Source organism: Gadus morhua, chromosome 6 (genome assembly GCF_902167405.1).
Source record: "Gadus morhua chromosome 6, gadMor3.0, whole genome shotgun sequence".
In the NCBI taxonomy this organism is placed as follows: domain Eukaryota; kingdom Metazoa; phylum Chordata; class Actinopteri; order Gadiformes; family Gadidae; genus Gadus; species Gadus morhua.
This window is the reverse complement of record NC_044053.1, coordinates 13,560,427-13,577,926: the sequence shown is the minus strand read 5'-3', so window position 1 is coordinate 13,577,926 and position 17,500 is coordinate 13,560,427. Positions and strand designations below refer to the sequence as shown.

General features: G+C 48.0%; 1 protein-coding gene across 1 annotated transcript in view; it reads left to right on the top strand.

Annotated features, from left to right (window-relative positions):
- Positions 1-17,500, top strand: part of LOC115545439 (GDNF family receptor alpha-2) — a 63,306-nt gene that overhangs the window by 33,831 nt on the left and 11,975 nt on the right. The window contains exons 5-6 of the mRNA XM_030358613.1: positions 9,942-10,054; positions 13,132-13,272. Coding sequence (XP_030214473.1) covers positions 9,942-10,054; positions 13,132-13,272 — 254 coding nt within the window. The remainder of the gene's footprint in view (positions 1-9,941; positions 10,055-13,131; positions 13,273-17,500) is intronic.

Sequence of the window (17,500 nt, the reverse complement as noted above, 5' to 3'; positions counted from 1 at the left end):
CAGCAAGTGATGTTGGTGCTAAGTCGTACACAGTGCCCTACATCAGGCTGAAACAGTGTGCTCTGCTGTACCTGACAGCCCAGGGAGCAGCGGAGGGAGAATGGCCCAGATGGCATTACTCTGTAACTCCTATAGAGAGGCTCTGGAAGGAGCCGGACACTTTTATCATCACACACACACACACACACACACACACACACACACACACACACACACACACACACACGAACACACACACACCTATGAATGCCCAGGCACACAGATATTCACCTACTCATCCGAACACTAACACATTCACCTACACACACACACACACACACACACACACACACACACACACACACACACACACACACACACACACACACACACACACACACACACACACACACACACACCCAAACACACATACACACAGACACACACACCTATGAATGCCCAGGCACACAGATATTCAACTACACATCCGAACACTAAAACATTCACCTACCCACAAACACACACACACACACACAACCCCACACACACTTATGAATGCACAGACACACACCTATTCACCCCCACACAAGGACACAAACACATATTCATCTACACACACCCATACACAGACACACGCAAAGTATGTCAACACACAATCGAATGAATTTCCCTTTCGAGGTAGTCTTTACCCATGGTAGTGCATCGACAGAGTGTTCCATCTCTGCCGTTAACAGTAGTGCCGGCTATCAAAGTGAAGTGGCTCCCTGTGATCGCGTAAGCATCGGGTTTTTTTGAGAGAGCGAAGCGCGCGTCAATTTGTGACCTTTTTCCTCACACACGGCGGCGTCTCCGGCGGAACACGGCTTTAATCAGACCTGGGCTACCGGGGGGACGTGCTCAGCTTGCTGGCTACACATTAGAGCGGGTGGGGAGGGGGGGTGAGGTAAGTAGAGAGATGGAAGGAAAATGAGATTGTATGCGAAAAAAAGAGACAAACGGAGAGAAAGAGCATGTCGGCTTCTGCAGGCAATTGGAATTGAAACATCTTTTCACTCCCGCCATAAAGATTACGGTTTGCGGACCCCGCCCTTAATCCTGAAGGAAGGGCTGCTAAGCACGGGATGACAGAGACAGTTATCACCAAGTGCACCCCAGACACCCGCCTAGGCATCCACACCGCTAACAGCATTAAGGGCGGAAAGCTCCACACATCTCTCCAGAACGGCAGTGCTGGGAGCGTGTCTATCACTCCTACCCATGCCTCTTACCTGTCATTATCTCCATCCCCCGTCTCTCTCTCTCTCTCTCTCTCTCTCTCTCTCTCTCTCTCTCTCTCTCTCTCTCTCTCTCTCTCTCTCTCTCTCTCTCTCTCTCTCTCTCTCTCGCTCCGTCATACTTTTTGTCATTTTTGGCTCAATTCTTCACTCGCCCCCTCTCCATGAAGCACCCTTTTTGATCTGAGTTTTGGATGTTGTACTCACTTGTTTTTGTTTATTTTACTCATGACCACTGCAACAACTGACGTGGGTTGCGTCGCTGTACCTTGCTATTTGCTGCTAGTTATGACGTTTGCCATGTAAGTATGCAACGTGTTGACGATGGATGGACAGCCATACAGGAAGTGGATCATTCCTCCGCCCACGCTCATCCTCTCGGTTCATCCATGCGTTCACTCATCCTGCATGCGCACTAGATCTAGGAATGTCTTTAGTGGTGACATGTTTAGGGTTCCGTGGAGTTTACATAACCTTGAATAATGTGTGCACCCTTCGCCTTTCCAAGTAGACAGTACTGGGTTGCGCGCTTGATTTAGCATTGGCTCCAATGACATAACATTGAACGAGGGGGGACTGCATGATGTTAATGATGGGCCGGGCGCACAAAGGCCAAGAGAGACGGAGCGAGAGAGGGGGCCGTGGAGACGGAAGACGAGCGTCGGGATGGTGGAGGAAAGGAAGAGAACCCATCAATCTCCCAGCAATGCAAAAACTCCATGCATGAGGAACGATATCAAATTAAACAGAGAAAATTAAACATATATATATATATATAACTACAGACTGAACACATGTAGCCTGTACAGTGTGGGCTCATGTTAGCATGCCAAGAATCTCTGCTCCGCCAGACATATTGCACCTCTTGTTCCGTGACCTCCGCCGAGTCCCGGGAACCGACAGAGAGTTTTGCGAGTCGCCCGTAGCCCACTAAAGCGTTATCACCTGCCTATCTGCCGCTCTGTGTTTTCACTGGATACCATCTGCCCACTCTGCCCTTTGGAATGCCGCTGTGAATTCCAATGAGTGCCTATAGAGCTGCCAAACAGACAGGCGTTTGTCCAGCAGCGTTCAGAAGGAAAATAGCTGTGAGCCACGCACACTTTCTCTGTGCACAATTGCCTGTGAACAGAGACGCTGGGAGGGGGAAGCTCTTTCCTCTTTGGGGGGCTGGATTTGGGGGGGGGGGACCTGCAGTGAAAAACTAAACCACATCATGGGTTGGGCTTTTTTTTGAGCACCAATTTGACAACGAAAAGAGAAAGAAGAAGGATTCAAAGGAGCCCTCCTGTCAGTAAGACAGAGGGCGCTACGGGCTCTGAAGGTGGATGTTGTTGAGGTTGAACGCATTGCAAAGGAGACCGCACACACCATGGTAACCTACGCGGTGATGTCATCTGTAGATCTGTATATGTCTAACTGGGGGCTGGGGGCTGCCAACCAAAGGCCCCCTGTTAGCGTTGGCATTTAAACGGCTGTCAGGAGGCAGAGATGTTGTTCTGTTCTTTTTATTAGACAGGAGGGATCAAGCCCTGCATCTGTTCACAGGGAGAGAGATGAGCAAGATATGAGGATACTCACGAGGGGCCAAGGCACGGCCATGACGGAGAGAGCCAGAGAGCAGAGCGGCGTGATGAAGAGTCGAGGAGCAGAGAACAGCATGGAAGGGAAGAGGAAGAGAAGAGGAAGGGAGTGAGGGAAGGGCAGGAGATGATGCCAGGGAGAAGAAGAGGAGATGTGGATGGAGGAAAGTGGAGAGGAGACGAGGATGGAGGGCTAGTGGAGAGCAGGTGAGGGTGGAGGAGAGAGGAGAGGAAGGAAGAGAAGAGGGGTCAGAGGCAGATTGTCTGCGATGCGCTGTGGGGGGGGGAAGGCACGAGCGAGGAGAAAGGAAACACAAGAATAGAAGTGAAGAATGATGCGGAAGAATAGAAGGGAGAAAAAGGGAGGCAACTAACAGGAAGTCAATACAGAGACAACTGAGGCCTTCCAAGACGCACTCTTTGTTTGTTTCTTGTTCCCCCATCTTTGCAGATAACTGCTATTATGTTGCCATCCATTGTCGGCTGCTCCTTATCCTCGTGGTTATTATGCTTGCTCTAGATGAGGGAGCGATAAGCTCGCTAAAGCCCTTTCGCGCTGAAGAATCGCTGGGCTGTGATAAGGGCGCGGACGCAAACAATTTCACATTTAACAAGAATTATCATCGGGGCCCGCGAACGAGACGGAGTAAACATTAAATTCCCAGATAAACCGCGGAACGCGCGGAAGAGAGAGGAGGGAAATAATAGATAGAACTCTCCCTCGACGGACGCTCGGCTCGATGCGGCGAGGGGAAGCCATTAGAAGACTTTGTAGTCTGATAAGTCGGAGTGTGTCCCCACCCCAACCGAACAACACCCACACACTCCTCACGCCAACCCCTCCCCCCCAACCCCCTTCCCCCCCCCCCCCCCCTTTCTGCTTCATATCCTCATGAGGACAAAATAGAAAAATGGCTTCCATAGACCGGCAGCTCTCATCAGAAATATTTCTCTACCCGAGTCTCATTGTTTGTCACGGACCTACATGAAGTGATAGGAATAGGAATCCATATAAAAAGCTATTCAATTTTCTATTAGTGCCAAGCTTGACCGACAGGGCACTCAGTGCCCGGTCGAATAACTGTGTTTAAAGTGTCAGGTTGGTTGAAAGGAGTTTACCTCTGTGGGGGGCTCCTCCTCCTCCCCGCCAACCCCCCCCCCCCCCCCCCCCCCCCCCCCCCACCCCCCCACCCCTACAGCTGAGTGGCTGAAATGACCATAAAACTCTGTTGAGCCAGACAGCCTGTAATTTCAGCAGCGAGTGGGGAGTGGTTGGTGGAGGTGTAATGGAAAGTCTGCAGAAGCCGTGAAATGCGGCTAGAACATCATTGTCCGTACATTCAGGACACCTCTCTAAACTTTAAATGGCTGTGTTTATGCCGTCATTGTCTGAAAGAGGCCGGCTTCCGCAGCAACAAGAAGAGAATAAAGAAAGACAGAAAGACGAAAATAAAACTATCATTGAAGATGTCTTCTTCTTTTTCTTCTTCTTCTTCTTCTTCTTCTTCTTCTTCTTCTTCTTCTTCTTCTTCTTCTTCTTCTTCTTCTTCTTCTTCTTCTCCACCCTCTACACTCCATGACGCACGGGCCAGATGGTGAAGTCCTTCTCTTCCTTTGTTTGCGTTATTGTGAAGGGTGTGTTTTCTTACACACCATATACAAGGCTCTGGTGAATAGTCATTTCTCCACGTGTTGAATAACGACTCTGCACACCTTGTCAGTTGTTCTCAACATTTCTGGCCTTGAGAAACACAGACAGGTGTGTGTGTGTGTGTGTGTGTGTGTGTGTGTGTGTTTGCTACTAACGTATGCATACCTATGCTAATTGACTTCCTTTGTGTATAGAGTTGGTCATTATCTCACAAATGTGTGTGTGTGTGTGTGTGTGTGTGTGTGTGTGTGTGTGTGTGTGTGTGTGTGTGTGTGTGTGTGTGTGTATGTCTGTGTGTGTGCGTGCATGTGCGTGCTTGTGAATGTCAGTGTGTGAGTGTACGTGTTTGTACGTGTGTGTGAGTATGTGTGTGTGTACGTGTGTGTGTGTGTGTGGTTTGACTTTGCCGTGTGCGTGGCTTTGATGTATGTGTGTGTGTGTGTGTGGTTTGACGCACGTGCATGTGTGACGTGCGTGGCTTTGACGTGTGTGTGTGTGTGTGTGGTCTTCAGATCAGATGAAGTGCTGTAGGGAGTGGGCCATGTCCACAGGTTTGATAGGCAAGCAGACAGAGACGCAGTTTAATGGAGTGAGAGGAGCTGGGGGAGAGAGAGAGAGAGAGAGGGAGAGAGAGAGGGAGGGGGAGAGAGAGAGAGAGAGAGAGAGAGAGGGAGAGAGAGAGAGAGAGAGAGAGAGAGAGAGAGAGAGAGAGAGAGAGAGAGAGAGAGAGAGAGAGAGAGAGAGAGAGAGAGAGAGAGAGAGAGAGAGAGAGAGAGAGGGCGGGAGGGAGGGAGAGGTCTGAGTAGCTGGCAAAACAAAATACAGTTTATATAGAGATATAGGGCTTAATATTCAGGCTAACTCCCCCCCCCCAACTGTATAGCCAATTTGTTGCTTCTTCCCCTTCCTCTATGTATAATATAAAAGCACTTTGCTGTAGTGTAAGGCCTTTCCTACATACTGCAGTAATTACCATGCTATAGTACTCTACAGTAGGCAGCCCTGTTCTATCCCTTCTGGGGTTAGAATCACCCTAAGCTCGCCCAAAGCCGAGGAAAGCATTTGAACAAGTTAAAGGGCTCCATGTGATTACCGTTTAGCTTATCCATAACACATATTAATATACACCCTTTCAATTTTGCTCCAGGGATAAAAAAAAAAAAAAACACACATATCTGGCAGATAGGGACTGTAATTAAAGTGTTTTTAGCTCTCACCGTATTTCATAACATAACATTTCCATTGGCTTTATCCCGTCTCCACTCCGACGCTGTATCCTTCCACCGACCCCAGCTGCGGTGTACTACGTCTAATGAAGGCACTGGGGGAACATGTGGCCAGTCAATATCTCCACTTAGCTATTCATTCACGGTCCCAGGCCAATATTGAATGCGTGAATTGATTTCCTTTTATTCAGTAAATTGGAGTACACGTTTTCGAACACCAGAAGGCTGAACAAATAAATACAAAAAATGTGGATCTCAGACGTTTTTATCGAAAAAAAATGAACCTTCACCGAGTGAGATATAATTACAAATGTGAGTGAGCAACGGATGAACAGAGGATAGCTTTTGTTTCGTCATGGAAATATCGTTGGCATGTGTGTGTTTTTACATGAATAGATATGTTTTTCACAAGGAAGAAAGGAAAGAAAGGGTATAACTTCAGAATAACAGCATCTTTGAAGGATTAATCAAGTAGTAGAAAGTAGTGAAATTGTTTATTGACAAAGCATTGTGCAGAGTTGAAAACGCACTTGTAGATCATTTCTAAAGAGTAAATTACTGAGATGCAAACTATTTACATTGCGTTAATAATGCATCATAAACACACAAATAATGCTGCAATTCATGACCAAATCAGGTAGTTAGGAAGCAATAGTTGAGTTGAATAGTACAAATGCTAGCTAGGCCGCGCCTCTCTTTGTTAACGAAAAAATCGTACTAATCTATCAATAAATACTTAACTAATGGCTCAATAAAATATGTCCAATATGAGTTTACAATAATAAAAATGAAGGCCTATTACCATTTGGCAGCCTTGCTATCCCAAACAGAAGCAACAGCTTCTCTGAGACACCAACATGTTGACAGGCTTCAAGGAAAATGTAATTATATGCATCGAATAATCATCTTTCTCAGGTTTTTCCAGTCATAAGGGACACATTCGTTTATATTTTTTTCCTCATTGGGTGAACCCACCCGGTTATATCAGTTCAGAGCGAATACGTCTCCTACTGATGCATCACGAGCATCTGTATTCTGCTGCTGACGTGGTTTTAATTAAATCACTGACCTGGAAACTGGTGCTGGACGGCAGGGTCAGATCGCTGTAATTAGACCAGCGTCCTGATGGAGCTGGGTATAAAATCTGAGTCATGGGAAGGGTGGAGGCGAAAGTCTCTCTCTCTCTCTCTCTCTCTCTCTCTCTCTCTCTCTCTCTCTCTCTCTCTCTCTCTCTCTCTCTCTCTCTCTCTCTCTCTCTCTCTCTCTCTCTCTCCCTCTCCCTCTCTCCCCCTCTCCCTCTCCCTCCAAACCGCTAATGACTAACCGTTATTGCTAGCCGTGAAGAGCATGTGACCACGAGTTTCGGGTCACATGGCGCGCATGTTTGTCATGACGAAATATCAACAACCACCGCGATGTGATTTGCACCTCAAAGCCTTTAGCTCGCTGCATCGGCTTAGGCGGGAGGGTGTGACAGCATGGGGGTAGTGTGACATCACCTGCATGAGTCCCGGCGGCTTGCCCCCGTTCCAGTCACATCTGACAGCCCCCCCCCGCTCCTCTGGATCCTTCCATCTGGACCAAAGATTAGAGGTCTTGACATTCAAATCAGGCGAGTCCTTTAGAGCTGTTGCGGGCGGTTTGATCTGGCATTGGTATTTCTGTTGGGTTTGTCGCACTTTGTTGATGCCGGTTGGTTGTATTCTACGCCATTCCAGCAGTCCATTTCATTCTATCTTATTATATTTTGATTCTACTCTATTCTGTCCAATTCTATGCTATTCTATTATATTCTACAATATTAGATTATGCTCTATTCTACTCCATTCTAGGCTGTTATACTCCATTCTACTCCATTCTCTAGTCTATTGGGTAATCTCGCTGTTCAACGTGGTCCAAGACATTTTAAACGTTCAAATCTCATGTCTGTGACTTAAGGTAGTCCGTGACTTATGGTAGCCCGTGAATTATGGTAGCCTGTGACTTAAGGTAGTCCGTGACTTATGGTAGCCCGTGAATTATGGTAGCCTGTGACTTTAGGTAGTCGGTGACTTAAGGTAGCCCGTGAATTATGGTAGCCTGTGACTTAAGGTAGTCGGTGACTTAAGGTAGCCCGTGACTTTAGGTAGCCCGGGACTTAAGGTAGCCCGTGATTTAAGGTAGCCCGTGACTTAAGGTAGCCCGGGACTTAAGGTCGTCGGGGACTAAAGGTATTCTGTGACTTAAGGTAGTCCGTGACTTAAGGTAGTCAGGGACTTAGGGTAGCCATTTCCAAGCTCAATTCCCACGGTTGAACCACAGAGTTGAACACCCAAGACGTTTTCATTGCCATACAAATTTTATAGACCTCATTGAAGAAGGACGGGTGAATAAGGATGAATATATTTGTTAACGCACGATAAATCTTTTCAGCGTGCGTATTGTTTACGAGCGTGTGCGTGTGTCGTTAGTCGTTAGGTCGTGCCGGGTTGTTTTTCCTTCCAAAAACATGGCTGCCGCCCACGGCAGCTTGACGCTTTACCTTTGAACTCTGGAGCCGCGGAGGACGGGCAGACCAGGTCACCATGAATAAGACATGAGAGAGAGAGAGAGAGAGAGAGAGAGAGAGAGAGAGAGAGAGAGAGAGAGAGAGAGAGGGAGAGAGAGAGAGAGAGAGAGAGAGAGAGAGAGAGAGAGAGAGAGAGAGAGAGAGAGAGAGAGAGAGAGAGAGAGAGAGAGAGAGAGAGAGAGAGGCAGAGCGAGGCAGAGAGAGAGAGAGAGAGAGAGAGAGAGAGAGAGAGAGAGAGAGAGAGAGAGAGATAGCGAGAGAGAGAGAGAGAGAGAGAGAGAGAGAGAGAGAGAGAGAGAGAGAGAGAGAGAGAGAGAGAGAGAGAGAAAGGAGTGGAGAGATAGAGGGGGGGGGAGAGAGGGAGAGAGAGAGATAAACGGAGAGAGGGAGACAGAGAGAGTGACTAAGACGGAGAGAGAGAGAGATGCTGGATGACTGGTGATTCACTTTGTTCCAGTGGGCACTGGGCAGCGCTGATGTGAGCGGTGCAGACAGAGCCACTGAGCGTACGCTACCCTCAATAAACCTACTTAAGTGGATTAGCAATGCTGCCCGGGGGCCCCCCACCGACTTAAGGCTCTTATCACACACACACACCCAAACAACCCCCCCAGCCCCCCCTCCACCACCACCAAAAAGAATACTTTTATTTTTATCAGCTTCCTTCAATTTTATTGTGGGTGAAACAAACGCGTTTGGGGGGTCGTTTGCAACCGGGTTCGGTGTGTGTGTGGAGGTGGGAGGGGACACACACATGCAGAACCTAAAACAAAGAAAGCCATGCTGGTAATGTTCCTATAGAGCGGACCCCCGACTGGGTGCTGGGTACGGAGGGCTGGCTGCCGGAGGTTGTCGGAGACCTGGTTGTTATTCACGGCACCTGTTGTGCCAGCGCGGAAACAGATGTTGTGTATACTTTACCAGTTTGAGGCTGGTAACTATTGGCAGCTGTTCCCCTCCAGGAACACCGTGCCAGGAAATAGATGCAATGCTTACAAATGTCTTCCTTTTCTGTGGTTGTTTGCTTTGTTTTGTTTGTTTCTGTGTGTGCGTGTGCGTCTGTGTGAGTGTGCGTATGTGTTTGAGTGTGTTTGTTTCGGTGTGTGTGTGTGTGTTTGTGTGTGTGTGTGTGTGTTTATGTTTGCGTGTGTGTGTGTGTGTGTGCGTACCTGAGAGTGTGGCCCTGCGAGTTTATTTATATGTGGGTGGTGTGTTCATTATGTACACTTTTTTAATGGTATCTATGGACGAACACGCTATGGTTCATGTGTCGTCACCGTCCTGCTGAAGCAGCGGGCGACACCCTGTACCGACGCACACACACTGTACGTCGTGCTGGGAATTCATTTTGACTTTAATTCAATTCAATTGCCAGCATCCCAAAAAAGCATGGCGCACTTAAAAAAAACAGGCACGGGAAAGATTATGAAATGGAGGGCTGGGTCATGTGTAATGATAGGAATCCGAGTTTATAGAACGAGATGTTACATGGTGACTAAAACCCCCTTTCACTGTGTGTGGGTTTGTGTGTGTCTGTGTGTGTCTGTGTGTCTGTCTCTGTGTGTGTGTGTGTGTGTGTGTGTGTGTGTGTGTGTGTGTGTGTGTGTGTGTGTGTGTGTGTGTGTGTGTGTGTGTGTGTGTGTGTGTGTGTGTGTGTGTGTGTGTGTCTTTCCCATACAGGTCAAGACTGGCCGATTTCCACATGAACTGCATTGTGACTCAGCACACAGCGAGCAGCTGTCCCAACGAAGACAATTACCAGGCCTGCTTGGCCTCATACGCCCGACTGATAGGTCAGCAGCGCCGAGGCTCTGCGTTAACTGTGTGTGTGTGTGTGTGTGTGTGTCCGTCACTCTGTGAGTCCATGTGAGGAAACACTGTTGAGCAGTGTATAAGTGCCTGCACACGTGCGTATGTGTGTGTGTGTTCATGTCTGGGTCTGTCTGTCTCTCTGTGCGTCCATGTAGGGAAACACTGTTGAGCAGTGTGCGCACGTTCCTGTGTGTGTGTGTGTGTGTTCATGTCTGGGTCTGTCTTTTTGTCTCTCTCTGCGTCCATGTGGGGAAACACTGTTGAACAGTGTATAAGTGTGCGCACGTTCCTGTGTGTGTGTGTGTGTGTGTGTGTGTGTGTGTGTGTGTGTGTGTGTGTGTGTGTGTGTGTGTGTGTGTGTGTGTGTGTGTGTGTGTGTGTGTGTGTGTGTGTGTGTGTGTGTGTGTGTGTGTGACTGCATGCACACATCCGTCAGAAAGACACAGTTAATCCCCAGCCACCCAATATTTTCTCAAAATGTGTGAGTGGGGGGGGATCCATGCTGAGATAAAAGGAGACGGGGAGAGTTGTGCAGCGTGGACACAGGGGAGGGAGAGAGGAGAGCACTCCAAATAAACTTATCTCCAGGCTGGAGAGAGGGAGGGAGGGAGGGAGAGAGAGAGAGTGAGTGAGAGAGAGTGAGAGAGAGAGAGAGAGAGAGAGAGAGAGAGAGAGAGAGAGAGAGAGAGAGAGAGAGAGAGAGAGAGAGAGAGAGAGAGGGAGAGGGAGCGAGGGGGAGGGAGAGGGAGAGATAAAGAGAGGGAGAGAGAGCGTGAGAGGGAGAGAGAGAGAGAGGGAGGGAGAGAAAGGGGGAGGGAGAGAGAGAAAGGGGGAAAGAGTGAGAGAGAGAGAGAGAGAGAGAGAGAGAGAGAGAGAGAGAGAGAGAGAGAGAGAGAGAGAGAGAGAGAGAGAGAGAGAGAGAGAGAGAGAGAGAGAGAGGGAGAGGCAGCGAGGGGGAGGGAGAGGGAGAGATAAAGAGAGGGAGAGAGAGAGAGGGAGGGAGAGAGGAGGGGGAAGAGAAAGGGGGAGGGAGAGAGAGAAAGGGGGAAAGAGGGAGAGAGAGAGAGACAGAGAGAGAGAGAGCGAGAGAGAGAGAAAGAGAGACGGCGTTCTGCCTGGACTGACGTCCCCTACACAGTGGCCCGTGGGGCCCCTACCAGCAGTGTGGATAGGACTGAGGTTGGCTTAATTAAAACAATCGATGGCCATCTGTTTGCTCCCAGCAAATGTTCTTCAAATATAGCACTGCAGTAATTGCGAGCCCATTTTTTTCCACACGAGCGGACCTTATAATCAGTTTCTTAGAGATGCGTCTGCATGGTCAAGTGATTGCAGGGGACGCACGGGGAATTTAAAAGGACTACCTGTTTGAAAATTGAAATGCACAAATGCTGATCGTCGGGAAGGAGAAAGCACCTCGCCGCCGTTCCCCCTGATCGTAGCTCCCGGGCGGTCGAGACGGAATGATGATGAACTCGCATCTCATGCTGAGATTACTTAAAGTCACTACAGTTCTATTACGTTAATATCTATTTAAAAAGTGACGCACGGGTGCCTGACCGGCTTGCATTTTCGCTTAACGAGATTCCTGAACTCGTTTAAGCTGTCTACAACGAGATAACAAGTCATTTAATCACACAAAGTCAGTCGGTCTGATTTAATAATAAGTTGGCCAAACAGAACAGGGATTTAATTGTAAAGTTTGCAGACAGCGATGAGGCCGTCTATTCAATGATTCCGTCCATTAGCAACAACGGACGTGGCTATGTGATAGCATGTGGAGGAAGGCTGATGCCACACTAGTAAAGTAGCTCTGGGTTTATGTGCGTGAGTGTGTTTGTGTGCCTACTGTCGGGTCAGATCACTCCAAGGAATAAATTCAATATTGTGAGAAAACATCTGAGTAGTGTTTATATTCCAGTACTGATTCAGGATAGCGTACGTGCATTGCAACAAATAAACCAGCCTTTGGAATACACAAAAACTATCTGGAAATGTGCCCAATATGTTATATAATGTTAGGATTCATCTCTCGGGGGACTGTCTTGAATTGAGTCGTTTAAGTAGAAACAAGGTTTGGACGAGATAATGAGTTAATTGGGACAATAGGTCATTTAAATCTGCTAGCTTGTCAATTCAGAACCTGTATTGAATCTTGTGTGGGCAAGATGCATCTTTAACTTTTGGAGCTTGGGCTCCGGGGTTTCATATAAATCACTGGCTCGGCTTTATGAATAAATATTAGAAAGTTATGTATGCATGCCTCAGATCCAGGCTCCTGTCCAACAAGGTCTTAGGGACAACATTATGGCGCGGGCACAGTAGTGTTATACACCCGTACAGTACACTTATCACAAAACAACCTACTTTGCAAACTATTCATAATGTAATGGACTCTTCACGATTAAAATAGACTATTATAAAATGCTTCCCTTTCCCATAAACCTCAAATGGACTGACCCTGTTCCCATGACTAACATCCCAGTGTCCGAACGCTATACCGTCTGCAACAGTACTCCATTATTACCCATTAGTGACCTATAACTGGGCTGCTAATGTATGGTTGTGTTTGGTATGTGTATGTTCACTTTTGTGTGTGTGTGTGTGTGTGTGTGTGTGTGTGTGTGTGTGTGTGCGTGTGTGTGTTTGTGTGTGTGTGTGTGTGTGTGTGTGTGTGTGTGTGTGTGTGTGTGTGTGTATGTCGGAATGTGTCGGAATGTGTATGTCTGTGTGTCTATGTGTGTGTGTGTGTCTGTGTCTGTGTGTGTGTGTATGTATGTGTCGGAATGTGTGTGTGTGTGTGTGTGTGTGTGTGTGTGTGTGTGTGTGTGTGTGTGTGTGTGTGTGTGTGTGTGTGTGTATGTGTATGTGTATGTGTGTGTGGGTGTGTGTGTGTGTCTGTCTGTCTTGGTGTGTGCTTGTCTGTGTGTGTGTGTGTGTGTGTGTGTGTGTGCGTGTCTGTGTGTGTCTGTGTGTGTGTGTGTGTGTGTGTGTGTGTGTGTGTGTGTGTGTGTGTGTGTGTGTGTGTGTGTGTGTCTTTACTGTGATTCCCTCACAGGGACGGAGATGACTCCAAACTATGTGGACAGCAGCTACTCCAACTGGACCGTCTCCCCGTGGTGCAGCTGCAGAGGCAGCGGCAACCAGGAAGAAGAATGTGTGAACTTCCTGCGGGACTTCACCGACAATACGTGTCTAAGTGAGTTGCACTGACGCGCGCCGACTACACTCTGTACGCATCTGTAATGGGCCTCACCGCTGTAATATTGATGAGGGCGCGAGTGTGTTTCAGTGTGTGTGCGTGCAAGCATGTATGTGTGTGTGTGTGTGTGTGTGTGTGTCTGTGTGTGTGTGTGTGTGCGTGCGCCGCTAGTAGCGAGCGAGCGCCAGCCAGCCCGCGGTAGAGGAGAGTTAGAGAGCGAGCGTGAACTTTGAGCTGGTGAATCTTTAATGATTTATGTTGGGATTCTGTTCTTGGATGTCTTGTAGTTCCCTGAAGAGATAACTGTGCTGGTGGTGGTGGTGGTGGTGGTGGTGGTAGGGGGGGGGGGGGGGGGGGGGGGGGGGGGGAGTGTTATTGATGCATGCATGGTGGTGGTGGGGCTGCGAGTTCCTGGTGCTGCAGTACAAGTTATTGGTGTATGTGTGTGATACAACGGGGGCAACATTGCGTATCTCTCTGAACTCGTGGTGTGTGTGTGTGCATGTGGGTATTTATATGTGTATATGTGTGCGTGTGTGTGTGTGTCTGTGGGTTTTTGTGTATGTTTGTGCGTGTGTTTGTGCATGTTGATGTTTTTGTGTGTGTGTGTGTGTGTGTGTGTGTGTGTGTGTGTGTGTGTTTCTGTGAACAAGAGGCATTGATAGGTGTGGAGAAACACGATGCTGGATGTGATGTGGATCACATACGTGAGCTAAAAACTGCTGGTGGCAGCGGATGGATAAATATTTAGATTGGAAGCCTTGAGGACGCCGGCTCTCTGAGATGATGTAGTACAACATTTCCTCGGAAGCTCGCACACTGATTAAGTTGCAATTAAATGTTCTGGCGTTTTGAGGAAAGCGTAATTTCTTATCCTCGCTCGCCAACTCCCCACGGGCAAAATCTGCACAAACATCGAGGGAAAATAAATATTGTCCATGTCAAGGGTGGCATGGGCCTCAGGAGGTAGAGCGGGTTGGCTGGTAACCGGAAGGTTGCTAGTTCGATCCCCGGCTCCTCCTAGCTGAGTGTCGAGGTGTCCCTGAGCAAGACACCTCACCCTAACTGCTCCAGACGAGCTGGCCTTGTGTGAATGTGTGCATGAATGGGTGAATGTTAGACAATATTGTAAAGTGGCCACTCGTTAGAGAAGCACAAAATAAATGCATCTTTAACATTCAATCTATGAGTGTTACATAGCTGCTCCAATAACAGAAACCCAGAACACAAACATAGAGAAAAACCTTTTTAGGGCTACTATAGCAGCCTAGAGAAAACCCCACAAATAAAAACGACAGCATGCAGCGTCCAGACCCCGGAGAGAGGGAGCTGTGACCTCCAGACTATGTGAGAAACTGTTTTCTCTCCACTCGGGTTTCACACACAAACAAACTTCATCTGTGCCCAACAATCTGCCTGGCGTTTGGAGCTTCTGGCAGACCACATGAGCTTGGTTGGAAGGGACCCAATAAGGGCAGAGTACACACCCACCCAGTCCGGGGCAGCACCGTCTTACGGAGCCCCAGCAGGGTGCTGGAACATCGGGTACATCGGGTAGCTCCACCTGCCGACGGCAATCATGGCTCTGGCTTTACGCAGTCATTACCGGGTACATCTCATACGCTGTAAACGTCTAGTTTGGGTGTTGGGATGAGGTCAATCAGCAGTGGATCTGTCCGTCCCGGCCGTCTGTCCGTCTGTCCCCCCCTGATATCCAGCACATGGATTGGTTGGATTTTAGATAAGGACTCTGTTACACTAGTTGTTATCAAACTCCCCTCAGGCAAAAGTTTTCCGGTCTTTTGGGAGCTATATCCACAGTTTTCTTCTACAGAGTGGAAACTGCTAACAAGCAACCTGCTGCAGTTTCCTACGGCACATGCACGGATACACACACACACACACACACACACACACACACACACACACACACACACACACACACACACACACACACACACACACACACACACACACACACACACACACATGCAAGCCTGCATGCATGCCTGCACAAAAACACACACACACACACACAAGCACATAAACACACACACGCATGCGCGCACAAGCACACACGCCCACGCACATAGACACACACACACACACATACACGCGCATGTTTGTGCATGCATGCATGCACAAACAAACGCACAATCGCAAACGCAAACGCAAACGTTTACATGTACACACACACATAGACAAACACACGTCTTCACAAAAAGAAAGACACACACACACACACACACGCACACACACTCACAAGCATACACACATGTACACACACACACACACAAACATAGGCATATGGTACTTGTGGTAACTAATTGCATTTACTTATTTCCATTTGTGTGATGCTATGTAGTTTTACACTTTCCAGCGAAATTTTGCCTGCTGTTATCCACTGTTTATGGAAGCTTTAGCTTTACAGACTGGAAGTAATTCTTAGCATTACTCATTTCTGAGCTGCTGGAAAGGATGATGAGTATATGAGTAATAAAAAAATAGAAATATCTTTGCATTTTTGTAACGTATTCATAATACTCCATATACCAATGATGATGTACTGATAACAGGAACAATGAAAATATATTAACTCAACAATAGCTGTCAAGTGGCAAGCCACGTTAATGAGTTGTAATATACACTTCCTGGTATTTTGTTAAAGTGTAACTGAACCCACTGTGTCAGCTTGAAATCAAACGAAGTGAAAAAAAAGAAGTGTTTTAGTTTTTTTGGAAGGAGGGGAGGTGTGATATCCCCATGGTTACGACCCATGACACCTTGTGATACTTTCCAACTGCTGTCACACCGATGGTGTTATAAGTGATTTAGCAGTTAAGTAAGATACTAAACCCTCTCTCGTACGTGGCCATCATCATCTTTATTGACCGCCACCCAGAACGGAGCTTCACAAGACCACACACACCTCACCGCCGATGTCCCGTGGTCGTGACGGGAACGCGGGAACGCCTTCGACGTTCCCGTGGCACTGGTTTGCACAGACCGGTAAAAACATGTGTTTTTCCTCCTGTTTTATCTAAACTAAGGTATTATTTTAGTAGCTGTGAAAAACGTTATAGATTGCTCTGTCGACAATCGTATTACCACGTTGGAAAAAATCTAACGGGTTTGGGTTCACTGCCTCTTTAAACCTTTGCAAATCTCGCCACGTCCACATTGCTGCTGCTGCTGCTGCTCCTACAATCTGGCTTTTGGGATTCAGCCTGGGATTCTTTTAAAACAATTACCTCTAACATGGCCCCGCACTCTATCACTGAAACACCAGAAGCTCTTCGGGGGCAGAGCATGCAGTGTCATCAGCACTACAAGACGCCGTTGCCTGTAACATGTTCCATTGTGTGGATAACGTGCTCAGAAGCCCGGCTTTTCAACACTGAGCCATGGCTGCTGTTTTAGCTGAGTGTGCAGGATGAGGGATGAGGCTTGGAGCTGAAGAGGCGTCGTGAAAAATAACACAAAATGCAGCATCTCCTCTCTGCAGTCAAGGGAACCCAGAGATAAACCACCGTAGATGGAGTGCTCCTTTCCCCACCAGCAGGCAAGGGGAGGAGGAAACACACACACATACACTTTCTCCTTTTAAAGTACCCTAAGCTAGATCGTACTACAGAGTAATATATATAGCCCCCCATAAACGCTATTATTGCAATGATACCACCTGCAGTGATTTTCTTTGTTCTGCCTTTCTTTCCTTCTCCTTTCTTCCAATCCCCTTCTCCTGTGCTCTGCAGTTTCCATGTGTATACTGTTTACATCGAAATCTCCAATGTCACTTTACAAGTAGAAGCATAATAACGGCTCACTTTACAGCTCGGATTGTGTGTGTGTGTGTGTGCGCGTGTGTGTGCGCGCGAGCGAGCGTGTCTGAACGGTCGTGTTGCGTTTCAACGATCATACATTGATGGAGAACGACGCCACAGGAAGTTCCTCATCTACGCGTCTCCATGCAAATACAGACGAGCGCGTGCACGCACACACACACACACACACATCTCCCGGGCCCCATGTCTGGCGGCATTACGGCCGCTGGAAGCGCCGCCAAGGGGTGAACGGATACCCGTCCAGGGTGATTCTGAAGGAAGTAGGACTGCCGCGGGCGATGAGCTTAATCACCCGCCGAAGCATTTTGGTGCAGTAAAATATCCTCAGTGAAGGCCCTGCAGCACTCATTTGATTTGTTATGTCGTCCCCCCCCCCCCCC